General features: G+C 41.4%; 1 protein-coding gene across 4 annotated transcripts in view; it reads right to left on the bottom strand.

Annotated features, from left to right (window-relative positions):
• The window catches only part of TMEM181 (transmembrane protein 181), an 875,876-nt gene that overhangs the window by 402,801 nt on the left and 460,621 nt on the right, over window positions 1–12,454 (bottom strand). For all 4 annotated transcript variants that reach the window (XM_069607878.1, XM_069607881.1, XM_069607880.1 and 1 more), the window contains one exon: window positions 5,561–5,682. In XM_069607878.1, coding sequence (XP_069463979.1) covers window positions 5,561–5,682 — 122 coding nt within the window. The remainder of the gene's footprint in view (window positions 1–5,560; window positions 5,683–12,454) is intronic.

The following is a 12,454-nucleotide window of genomic DNA, read 5'->3' as shown; positions in this document are numbered from 1 at the left end:
AGCAATTAAGACAGTGGACATTTGAGGGGAAGATCTGCAAGATGGGGATTCCTGGCAGAGGGGCACACCAGGGGATCTGAGAAGCCAATGAAAGGAAGCCCTGCCAATCAAATACAAAAAGGCATAGAACTTTAAAATTGTAGGAAGATGCCGGGCAGGAAAGTATGCCAGGGGACCTGAAGAACCTACTAAAGATTCCTTACATGGGAGTATACCAGGAGATCCACTAAAGTCGTAGAAGGAAACTTACTTATCTTGTAAAGCACATGACAGAGAAGTATACCAGAGACTATGAGACAGTACATGGAAAAGATATTGGTGGACAGATGTCCCATGCATTTGAAGTTGAACAAAGACCTTTCCATGTTGAGACCAATATACAGGGCAGAGGGGTATTCCAGGAGACCTGAAGAGCTCACAGGAGGATTCCCAGAAGAGCTAAACATTCTGGAACATTGTTTTCACAAGAAATTCTGAACTGAGCAGAAAGAATCAAAGAAACTAGTTTAAAAAAAGAGACCCTTTTTGCCATCCTGCCTAAATATCCAGGGGAAGGGAACCACCTTCACTATCCAAGGATTTCTCCTAGGAAAATACTGTTTGTTGGATTTATCCATTTGCTATAATTATGAAAACATTTTGTCAAACATAACTCATATTTTCTTGCACTCTTAGTGGTTTATTTCTAGTGTAAGGGACAGATTAATGTGTTTTGGATACACAGTTTGAACTGACAGGCTGATCTTTCGTGTTCGTTTCCTAGGTAGAGAAACTCTTCAGGATAGGGACAACCGTTTGTTTTAATAAAGATGTCTGATAATGCAAATATTACAACCTCGTGTCCACCTCTCATTTCTGACCCTGCACACTACCAAATGTTCAGTTTTAAATCAATGCACCTTGTCCACAGGTCTATTGATAATTCCAACCCTACAGTGATATCCAATAGACTGCACATATTTTGCCCCTGAAGAAAGATTTGCTCCCAAAACAAATGCCTCTTCTTTTACTAGCCAACTGATGAAGATTGAGGGAAAATGGCTTGCAACTAAAACCGGATTTTGCAACTGTCCTGCGAAATGAACATAACTATTCTTCAGAATAAACGAGTTATGGTTATTACAGTACACAAGACTTTTTCAGACCCAGTGGCTGAATGCATTTAGCCCATCTTCGTTTCATTGTATGGTTTTCTAGAAAACGTTGCTAGATCAGCGTTCAATTTTTTCTAATTCTTTTATTTTTTCTCCACCGATTCAAGAGACTAGTCTGTGGTAAAACAAGGGAGCTGGGGTACGATAGAAATTAAATATATAGGTCTTCTATAATGCGACAAAAACCTATCTAAAGTCTGAGATCTGGCTCCCCACTACCATTAAATTCCTAGTTTTCTATATGTGAATCTAATCGTTAATGTGTGTACACTTGAAACATAATTGGTTTAAATGTTACCACCTTTGCCATTCTTAGCCCAAGAGATGTACACTGTTTTAGGTTACAGTTTCATATGTGGTCATACTTATAAAATTAAATCTAGTAGCAAAAATCTCTTATTTTAAGTTGGAGTTATACATGGGCGTACACATTACAAATTAATTCCAAAACAATGGTCTACACTTCTCTCTGTACTACACCCACTATTTTTGCCAGCATCTTAAGGAAAGCGACAATTCTCATCACCTTACAATATTTTTGCAGGAAGACTGTTCTAGAAGGTGCAACTTCTAACTTTTTTAAATATTACAACATTGTAGCTGTTTGGCATGGCCATATGTACGTTTTCAATCCGAGACTGAAGGGTTTTGGATTTCTGAATTCTCACTATTTTTCATGAAAGCACATTTCTTGGTGCTAAATAAATGTAGAAGAAAATGTCTGAAAAAATGTCAGCACAGAATCTAGACCAAATATGGGGACTGGGTAGTGAAAGGATTCCGACAACTTCTATTGTTTGCATCTAAAACCTGTACGTTCTGACCACTTCTATGTCAGCCAGACCATGTTCATCACATGCGATGAAAGAGATGAGATACTGGCGCTTTAAGGGAAGAGTCTAGAAGGCCTGTCGGCAGAAAATATATACAAATTCATAATCCTGTGGGTCAATTCCAAGGTCAGGTGCAATTTTCTGCAGGCAGTGCCTTACAACAGTACAGGTTAAAACCCTCCAAATAGACAATGTGTGAATAGTCTACTGAGTAATGCAGAGCATTAGCATGGTGTCTATTGTGAAGGGTCAGGGGGAAGACAGGCTAGATGTTTCCATCTTCAAAAAGGTTGTATTCAAATTGTAAGAAAAATGACTCAGTTTCCCTGAGCTATGGATTTCTCTATCTAACACAACTAATTAGGGTGATCATCATCAGTTGTGAAGTCCAAATAATAGTCTGTCCTCCGTCCAAGACTACGCAACTCTGACCCTACCACTAATGCAAAACTAAAGCCCAGGAGAAGGACTCCCTTTCTCCTGGGGCAGCTCTCTCAGCAAGTTATTCTCAATATACAATCTTTATTGGGGATCAATTTCAACAGTTCATTTAGGGGACTTTCGAACTACCTGGCTTCCCATTCTCCTAGCTTTTCAAGTTCCTTTATAGGTGCTCCCCGCCCCCCCCGGAGGTTCTTTCAATCGGTCTCCCTCACATATACTTGAAAGTTTCTCTTTCTCTGATAACCATCTCGTATCTTCAGAATTATAAGCAACCTTATGGTACAGTTCTCAATTCTGTTATCACTTGGTTTTTCGCTTAGATGAGTACGATTATCACAGTGATGATTTTCACTCTTCTGGTTACTTTGTCTCTCACTGGGAGGAGTACGATTGTCCCAGTAATGACTCTCGCTCTCTTGGTTACTTTCTCTTACTGGGACATGCATGATTGACCCAATAATGCTCCTCACTTCTGGTTAGTTTGCATCTTAGTGAGAGGAGCATCATACTATGTATGCTCGCTACCCTCCTTGGGTCTCCCGCTCTTCCCGTTACCTTTGTGGTCTTGAGACTGCGTCACTGGGTTGGTAGTCCGTTTCACAGATTCTTCTCCCAGGGTCAGGTTGGCAATTTCGGTATTCTCTCCCTTTCTCCTTGACATGCTTTGTGGCGCCACTTCATGTTTGGCTTCTCTGCCAGGGGCGCATTCCCCTAATGTTCTCTCTTGGCTTGTCCAGGCTGGACATCTCTTCATCATGGCCCAGACTCACTTGTATGGCTGCTCAGGCACAAGCTTTTCTTGCTCGTAGGAAGCCGTGCCTCCTTCGCAGCTTGGCTCGTTCCACTGCCACCGCAGCTTTGAACTTACTGGGTTTCTATCTCCCAGAGCCTCTGCCTTCAATGCTTAGGACGTTGTGCTGGGGCTTCCCTTGTGTAACGTTACAATCCTCCTCCTGTGTTGGACTGGTGCTCATCAATCCATTGGAGGCCTCATTTACAGCAATTGCTAACTTTCTGGCCCCCCTCAGATTATGCAAATAGAAAAGCCATGCTTCCGGTTCTCTGATGAACTCAGGGCTGTAAAACTACGCTGTAGACAGAGAAAATGGCGTGTTACCTCCTCGATCAAAGCTTAATCTGCTTTTCGACACTGACAGCCTACCAGAAAGCAATTATTAACGCTAAAAAAGTTCTTTAGTCGCAAGGTGAAAGATGCTGTCAATCAACCAAAGGCTCTGTTTGAACTGGTCCAATCTCCATCAACCCCTACTAAGGCGGGCCGTCAAGTGCCACTCTCACGGGATCTCTGCGACTCACTTGCCTCTTTTTTCTATACTTAAATCATGACCATTGGTGAAAACGTCTCCGGTGGGGTAGGCCATCTGGTTGCAGGTGCTACGCCCCCACCCCCCAACTCGACTTGGTCTACTTTTCCCATTTGTTTCTGACCAAGATATACTTGACGCTATTCATCGTCTCAAATCAGCTCACCCGGCGGATGCCATCCCTCCAGCCCTCTTGGAGATTTCGGGTAATTTGATTTCTCAAATTACTGCCGCAGTTAATGCCTCGTTTGCCGACAGGGTTATTCCTAATACTTTGAAGCACGCCTTGAGAATCCCCTTGTTTAAAAAACCTCCTTGTACCCCGAGGTGCTTGTCAATTTTCGGCCCATTTCTGGAGGCTTTGGTTTCTGCTCTGCTCTCTACGTTCTTGGAATCTTCTGGGTTCTTCGACTCTTTCAATCGGAGTTTCGGCCTGAGAGGGGCACGAACTCAGTCCTGAACTCTGTGCTGGATGACCTTGCCCGCCTCGTGGATCAGGGTGGCGTCGTAGCAGACCTTTTGTTAGATCTTTCTGCTGCTTTCGACAGTGTTGACCATCTCACCATGATCTCCAGTCTTTCTGCGGCTGGTCTTTCTGGCCAAGTTCTCGGATGGTCCACGGCCTTCCTGGCCGATCGCTCAGTCGCTCTCCTTTCCTCCTTTTCGGTCTAAATCTGTATTGCTCTCTTTTGCAGACTCCCTCAGGGATCTGCTCTTTCCCCCACATTATTCAATATTTACATCAGGTCCCTTCTGCCTCTTATCTTGTCCCATGGGTTCTGATACTATTCCTATGCCGATGACAAATATTGGTCCGCCTGCATCTCACAAGATCTGATACAGCGGCACGGCTTAGGAGGGGTCTGGAGGATTTGGGTTCATGGATGGCGACCAACTGGTTAAAGTTAAAAGACAACAAGACAAAGGTTCTGGGTGTTGGAACCACCTCTCCTCTCTTGGCCCACAGACATTTGGCCTATATCTATTGGCCCCTTGCCGTCACCCTCTGAGGAATTTGGGGATTAAAATCACCTAATCCCTCTACATGGAGGAACAGGTGGCAGTTGTTGGCAAGACCGGCCATTTCGTATCCTTCAGAAAGTTCTTACTTTTATTCCGGCTAAATATCAGGCCCCTGTGGTAGCCGAGCTGGGGTCTCCTGCTTCCAGCGCCAAGGTTCTTTTGGGCGAACGTGCGCTTATCAAATTAATGCAACATAACATAGCTTTTCTTAGTCACGCTACCAGGCAAGTACTTTTCCTCATATTGCACATCACAGTAGCAGATGTATAGTGTTTGTTCCTGTGTTCTCCCAACAGGATTCATAATTAAGTTGGGTTGTTGCACGAGTTGGGCAGGTAGTTCATCGGGATGGGAGTAGTTATGCCCATGAAGGGATGGGGAAAGTCTCTCCCAGTGAGGTGCTGCTTGCCTCTATCCACCGTAGGGAGGGTATTAAGTAGCAGGTTCACCTCCCTAGTCGCACAGGGGAAAGGTAGCCCCCGCCATCATGGGGAGAAGTGACGCAATCCCTTGATTCATCACACTACTTAGAACAGAGGTTGCTAAATGTTTGTCATACACCCAAAGCAGGCTGAAATTTTATGGCTGCGTCTACTTTATGCACACAGAATTGTCTGCTTGCCTGAGAACTATTTGGGAACACATGTTTGGATGAATAGGAGATGATGCTCATAACGTGTCTGTTCAACACATGTCCCTTCAAAGAGCAAAGACTATGCTGAATGATATTTAATATATTCATAAAACTACCACAGTTTTAACCAGAGTACATTAAACTTACCCTTGCACAGTTCAGTGTCCTTGAACGATTATGCGCTGGACTACTGATCAACTTTGTAGTAGCATCACCGACGACTCCATTAATTTTAACAGATACCATAAAGTTGGTTTTGATGATGGAGTCTGCAATGACAGTAAAGAAATGCACTGTTGCTAAAGTATATTTAAGGGATTTGACCTAGTCCAGTGCAAAAAAACAAACAAATTTGAATGTGGATTTTACGACAACACAATTTGGCATCTTTTCTGAAAATAGGAGTCTGGATGTATAGGTGATGAAATAATGTATAGTCAAATGTTCAATTAATAAGCAAATGTGTGTACATGGAGGGTGGAAGTGAAGGTAGACAAAAAGCATATTTTCTCCAACAAAAAACTTTTACAAGGAGAGTGTACATTTGTAGGGTCAGACTGAAATAGGTGAACAAGGGGGAGTGAAGAGTTGAGCGATTCCTTTTTTTTTAATCACAATACTAGCAATGGGACACATATGGACTTTCAGAAAAGAATAAAAGATATTTTTAAAGCACCCTTTGCCACCAAAAGGCTTCTTCAGAGAACCAAAAAGACAATTCATTAAGGTGTATAGTCTTATGTCCTTCAACGTATTTTTGTGGCAAGAGGCAGGTATTAAGCCTTCCTCTGAGTTTACTATGCTCTTAATGCTCGTAAATCAAGCAGGGTAGCGTTAGCAACAACCCATGTTTCAAATCTGCGTTCTTTTCTGTAGTTGATATCTTATTATGCAACTTATGGGACTCACAGTACCACTGTCCCTTCCACAAAGGCCTCTGTTCGGAGTTCTCTTTTGGCTTTTTCAGAACTGCAAATCTCAGAATGCACCCGACTGCAACAAAGAAAACCCAGTAGGGACCAGAGGAAGGGGAATGAGACCAGATATGGAATGGACTGGGAGTTTCTGTCCCAAAAGAGAACCAACTAAGCCCAGAAGGAAACCAAAAGGTATTGCGGAGCAACAGAAATTGGCGCAAACAAAAGAAACTAGCACTGGTATGTAGGAACTTTTTTCTCAGATTGTGGTTTCGATCTAATTTGTTTTACGTGGAGATTAGTACATTAAAAGGTCCCACTACAAATCGCCTTACCATCACCTTCTCAAGAAACTCTAAACAGTTGTTCATTCTTCATGCTCAGTACAAAAAGGGAAGAATTTGATGTAATAAAATGATATCCAATAGATATTAACAGGAATTGGACAACAAAATAGACAAATAATGAATACAACATGAACAAACGCTCCAACATTTACAAATTAATCAAACAATGACAACTTCACGGTGCATAAATCCATTTTGAAAAAGCGAAGGAGGGTTTGTGGCAGTGTGCAAACCTAAACAGAAATTGACCTAAGTGAAAAGGAACTACCGGGGAGGCAAAGAAATCCTCCCCAACCACAAGCGTACACAAAACTCACCAACCCTAAGAAGAAAGCCACCAGGAAAATAAGCAGCCAGAGCACATGGCTGCCACCCCACAAATTGAGATTGAAAAGAGAGTGAGCTAAAAACTTCTCCCAAATCAAGTCCTAACCCCCCCAGAGGGAGAGCCTAGCCAGAGATTGGCCAGGGGGACCAATGGGATCTGGAAAGAGTAAGGAGATTGAAAGGAATTTGGGCGAGATCACATGGAGCAGTGGTGGACAAATTGACCAGGCAGAGGGTGGACGGTTAAGTGAGAGAGGGGAGTGCAGGGGAGCAGAGGGGTAAAGGGGCAAGCAGTGAGGGTGGCGGAAGAGAGGTGAGAGGAGAAGGAGAGAGGAGGTAGACAGAAGGGGCAAGAAGAGGGAGGTGTGAGAAGGAAGATCAGGGAGGAAGGAGAGAGGCGATTGAGACAGAGGAAAAGCTGGAGATGGAGTGTGCAAGAGTGGGAGAGACAGTGGATATACCCCAGGGAAACCAGTCTGCTGCCAAAAAAGAGGGGTTAATTTAGAAATTCCCAGAGGGAACTAGATACAGAAGGCCACAGCCTTTAGGTTTCACTTCCAGATTAGAGAAGACCTAGACAGAAGATATTACGGTGCTTTAGAAAACGTTGGGGAATATCTGATGGCTTGGGATGGCAAGCAAAGTACTTCTCTCCATGTACTTTCATATATTCAGGAAATTTCCTTTTTATGTACTATGCAAAAAGTTATGGAGAAAGCTCAGTGCTTACCTCATAACACCAACATATATTATACTTCTTTAACCAACAGGTTTTGATGAACATTTTAGATTTTGAGTTTATTAGAATGCTTTGCATATTCACTTTATTAAACACAAACTGGTTCTGCTCATGAAAGGCCAAAAAGAAATGCAGTCCAATGGTTACATTTAAGAAGGTGAAGCTGGTCACATGAGCCTCCACCAACTGACCAACATTTGTGACCCAGGGTAAATCACTTTTTTCTTTAAGAACCTAACTTTGCTTTGCTTCTTAAATTGAGATCACTTAGAAGTGATTCAGTCCAACATGCACCATACCAAAATAAAAAGTTATTAGTTGTCAGACTCACACTTTAACTGCCTTAAGAGGCCAGCACCTGGGAAATTTAAGCTATACCTGGCTTAGGAGCACATAATTTGTGCTTGTGAGGCTGCATCTTGTGTATGAGGACCATGCATGGTATTTCAGGCTTAACTTGACGTAAATGTAATTTATTTATAACATGCTTAATACCCAGAGGTTTCCAAGCACGGACCTGGGGAATCGAACCTGTGTTGCTCCACGTCGTGTTGCTTCCAAGACGAGCGTGTTGCCCCTGACCTATCCTCCAGAGACCACACTATTTTGACATATGAGGCTGTGCTTCACATATTACAGAAGTGCATAGCATGTGAGGCAGTATCCAGCATGTTACTATTATAGCTGGCACGTGAGGCAATTTGAAACACCCAAGGGCACTCTGCTGCATGAGGCTCTCTCTGATACCTCCCTTACACTCTTAATAGGACACCCCTCTATTTCCCTTTACTAAGTATTCAACTTTGACACTTGTACCATCTACACATCTTCAGTCCCAAATCCATCAATGTGTCGTCCCTGCCTTGCTCTCCCTGCAACACCAGGCACTAATTTTCCTTAGTCTACGAACCTATCCATGAACTAATGGTGGTGTTTGGGGTTTTGTTATGGTTGCAGCTGGCTTGTTCCGGCGACCTAATTCGTACTCTTTTTCAGACAAGTGTCGCGCTTGTGTGCTTTAGGTTTGGGAAGGATCAACCCCCTCCTTCCCTTGGTATCAATAGGGTTTGTTAAAACACAGTAAGATTGCCCCACTCTAAATGTTTACACAGAATATATTGTCCACTCTTATTGACATTTATATTCAAGCAAATTAGTTAATTTGCTATCCTTGCCCTTCGAATATTGTTGACATGTGTTTCAGCCTCACAAAGGCCTTTCTCAAAACTAAAACTCATTGGAGGGCAATATTGTTCCTAGATAGTCCTTACTATCCGTACATTTAACTCTATACAAAAAAGCAATGACATTACATATGTAAAACATTGACAAATGTTCATAGCAAATCATGAATATGACGTCATGGCATAAGAATATGCATTTGTGAGTGTAAATATATCACATAATCAATTAGTTGCATGAATCAATGAGTCGAATGCATCACAAGGAGGGAAAGGAAAAATTGGGAGAGAGAAAGATAAAGAAAAAGAAAAAGGAAAAATCAACATGCTTTTCTGCCATACTGGCTGTACTAAAATAAGTTCCCATATTTAATCAACTCCATTGTATAAGTAAAGTCCCCAAGCACCTGCATATTTTGTTGTCGCACTTTTTCACCATAGTAATATTGACAGTTTCATAATTGACTATACTTGTTAATAGTTCACTGAGAGTTCAATTTAACCATGCAAGTGCTTAACATACAAAATATATCCACTTGTCACCTATTTGCGCTGCATCTGTTAAATTCTCTTAATTACCGCTCCTAATGCTACATAGAGCATACACAAAGAATAAGTTAAGTGACCTGCCGGCTTACTGGAATCCAAGTACGTAAATGTCATGGGAAAAGCCCTATGAAATAAGGTTGAGTCATAGCGTTGAAATTAAATACATCGAATCATTTTGATGTCGTTGCTTGTACTATTTAGACAATTCTATTTAACACGATGTCGCGCAAATGGTTGCAAATTTCCTATTAAATGGGGTTAAGTCCTGAGCTCCTCCCCCTGTTCCTATGATAAACCTTGCGTTATAAACCACATTTTCTAGACATAATGTTTCATGTGTGGGTGTTTCTGCCACATTAACAAAAACGAACCCCATAGAATACAAAAGCATTTTTTGTGATTATAAACATTTATTCAAACATGTAAATGTTGGTTTGGGAGATATAATGCTTTTTTGAGTACATGTCTAAACGAAGTGTTTAAACATTGAAGATATTTAAGTATTCCTTTACAATCAATGTGTACTGTAGGTCTAAACAGTGCAATCGTGATATAGGTGAAGTTTACCTTAAAGTGACAGACTGAAGATTGCGGAAAGAACCAAAGGCACATGGTCAGTAAATATTATTAGTGTCATAACGTAGTTTAAGGATCAACTTTGCTTTTGTATTCTATGGTAGAGTTCGTTTTTGTTAATGTGGCATAACACCCACACATGAAACATTATGTCTAGAAAATGTGGATTATAACACATGGTTTATCATAGGAACAGGGCGAGGAGCTCAGGACTTAACCCCATTTAATAGGAAATTTGCAACCATTTGCACGACATCGTGTTAAATATAATTGTCCAAATAGTACAAGCAACGACATTAAAATTATTCAATGTATTTAATTTCAGCGATATGACTCAACAACTTACCCAGTTTAGTGAAAATGTAACTTATTTTAGAAATGGGAGGCTTGCAATTTGTACAACCCAAGTCTTGATACAATCACTGTTTGAAAACCTTGTTACAAGATGGATGCCGCCTAATACGGCGTTACTAGACAGTAGGAAGGGACAATAACCAAGGTAGCCATGGAAACTGTTAAACATGGCTGAGCGCAGAGGACACTGTTCCACAACAGTTCGGGCCGACGCGTGTAATACAGGGCAGCACGCAAAGATAGAAGGCAAGCGGCGGACGTAAGACGTTTATGCACGGCCTCATCCCGCAACATGGGAATCTAACAGTAATGGGGGCGCATTTCTTATCAAATCAATCGGATAAATAATAACGGGTACAGACGTACCTCAAATCCAGGCCATCAAGCATGTTAAGATGGGAGCGGGTAGACGGTTAATCACAATTTTACAGTTTAATGTTTAAGTTTCTTGTATTTGCACAGATATTTTTCCTTATTTCATAGGGCTTAACCCATGACATTTACGTATTTGGATTCCGGTAAGCCAGAAGGTCACTTAACTTATGCTCTATGTAGCATTAGGAGTGGTAATTAAGAGAATTTAACAGATGCAGCGCAAATAGGTGACAAGTGGATGTATTCTGTATGTTAAGCACTTGCATGGTTAAATTGAACTCTCAGTGAACTATTAACAAGTATAGTCAATTATGAAACTGTCAATATTACTATGGTGAAAAAGTGCGACAACAAAGTATGCAGGTGCTTGGGGACCTTACTTATACAATGGAGTTGATTAAATTTGGGAACTTATTTTAGTACGGCCAGTATGGCAGAAAAGCATGTTGATTTTTCCTTTTTCATATCTTTTAACAAATATTTTTCCTTTTTCTTTATCTTTCTCTCTCAATTTTTCCTTTCCCTCCTTGTGATGCATTCGACTCATTGATTCATGCAACTCATTGATTATGTGATATATTTACACTCACAAATGCATATTCTTATGCCATGACGTCATATTCGTGATTTGCTATGAACATTTGTCAATGTTTTACATATGTAATGTCATTGCTTTTTTGTATAGAGTTAAATGTACGGATAGTAAGGACTATCTAGGAACAATATTGCCCTCAAATGAGTTTGCTTTGAGAAAGGCCCTTGTGAGGCTGAAACACGTGTCAACAATATTCGAAGGGCAAGGATAGCAAATTAACTAATAAATTTGCTTGAATATCAATGTCAATAAGAGTGGACAATATATTCTGTGTAAACATTTAGAGTGGCGCAGTCTAACTGTATTCCATCCATGAACTAGCCAGTTATTTAGCCAACTATAGCCCACTAGATTCCCAATGTGAGACAGGCATGGTATCAAGAGAGGACGCGGACAAGTGAAACAGTTTGAAAACCTTTATTTTGCCATTCAGGATGGTGTAATGCCTAACTTGCCCTAGCTCTTAGGTGGGAATATTCACTAAAGGAAAGTAAGCTAAGGGAAATCTAAATGTCAGTCCAAAACAAAATGTTTTTGTATCAAAACCCATGCTTGCCCTCACTTCTATATGAGAACAATGTGTAGGGTACTGGAATAACTCAATAGTGTTCCAAGTAAAAATAGGATGGCACCGAGCTCTTCTGTAGCTCCCTTCCCCAAATTCAAAGCACTCAGGATCTCAAAGTTCTACAGGCTTTTCAGGATTGAAAAGTTCACAGTACCTTATTCCTCACAATGGGTCTCTCTGGCTTCCCTTGCTCAGACTCCTCTTGGTGTCACAAAGTTCACTTTACACAAGGTTCCTTGGGTTTCTACAGGTTCCCTTTCCCTGCATTCAAAACCTTGTGGACCATACACTGGGCTTCTTAGGCTTCCCTCGCCTAAGTTTCAAGCCCCCCTTTGGTTTCACAATGTTCCACTCTCTAACAAATGTTAAACTTGCAAAACACAAGCTTCATAAAAGTTCAACTGGCTTCTTTTGTGGTTCTTCCCCATTTTTCAACTTTCTCTGAGGTTATCGTCTCCCCACCTGCCCCTCAGATACTTGGTACCAACTTGTCACAAAGTTCACACATGTATT

Source organism: Ambystoma mexicanum, chromosome 4q (genome assembly GCF_040938575.1).
Source record: "Ambystoma mexicanum isolate Mex_15411 chromosome 4q, UKY_AmexF1_1, whole genome shotgun sequence".
In the NCBI taxonomy this organism is placed as follows: Eukaryota; Metazoa; Chordata; class Amphibia; order Caudata; family Ambystomatidae; genus Ambystoma; species Ambystoma mexicanum.
This window is presented reverse-complemented; position numbering and strand designations above follow the sequence as displayed.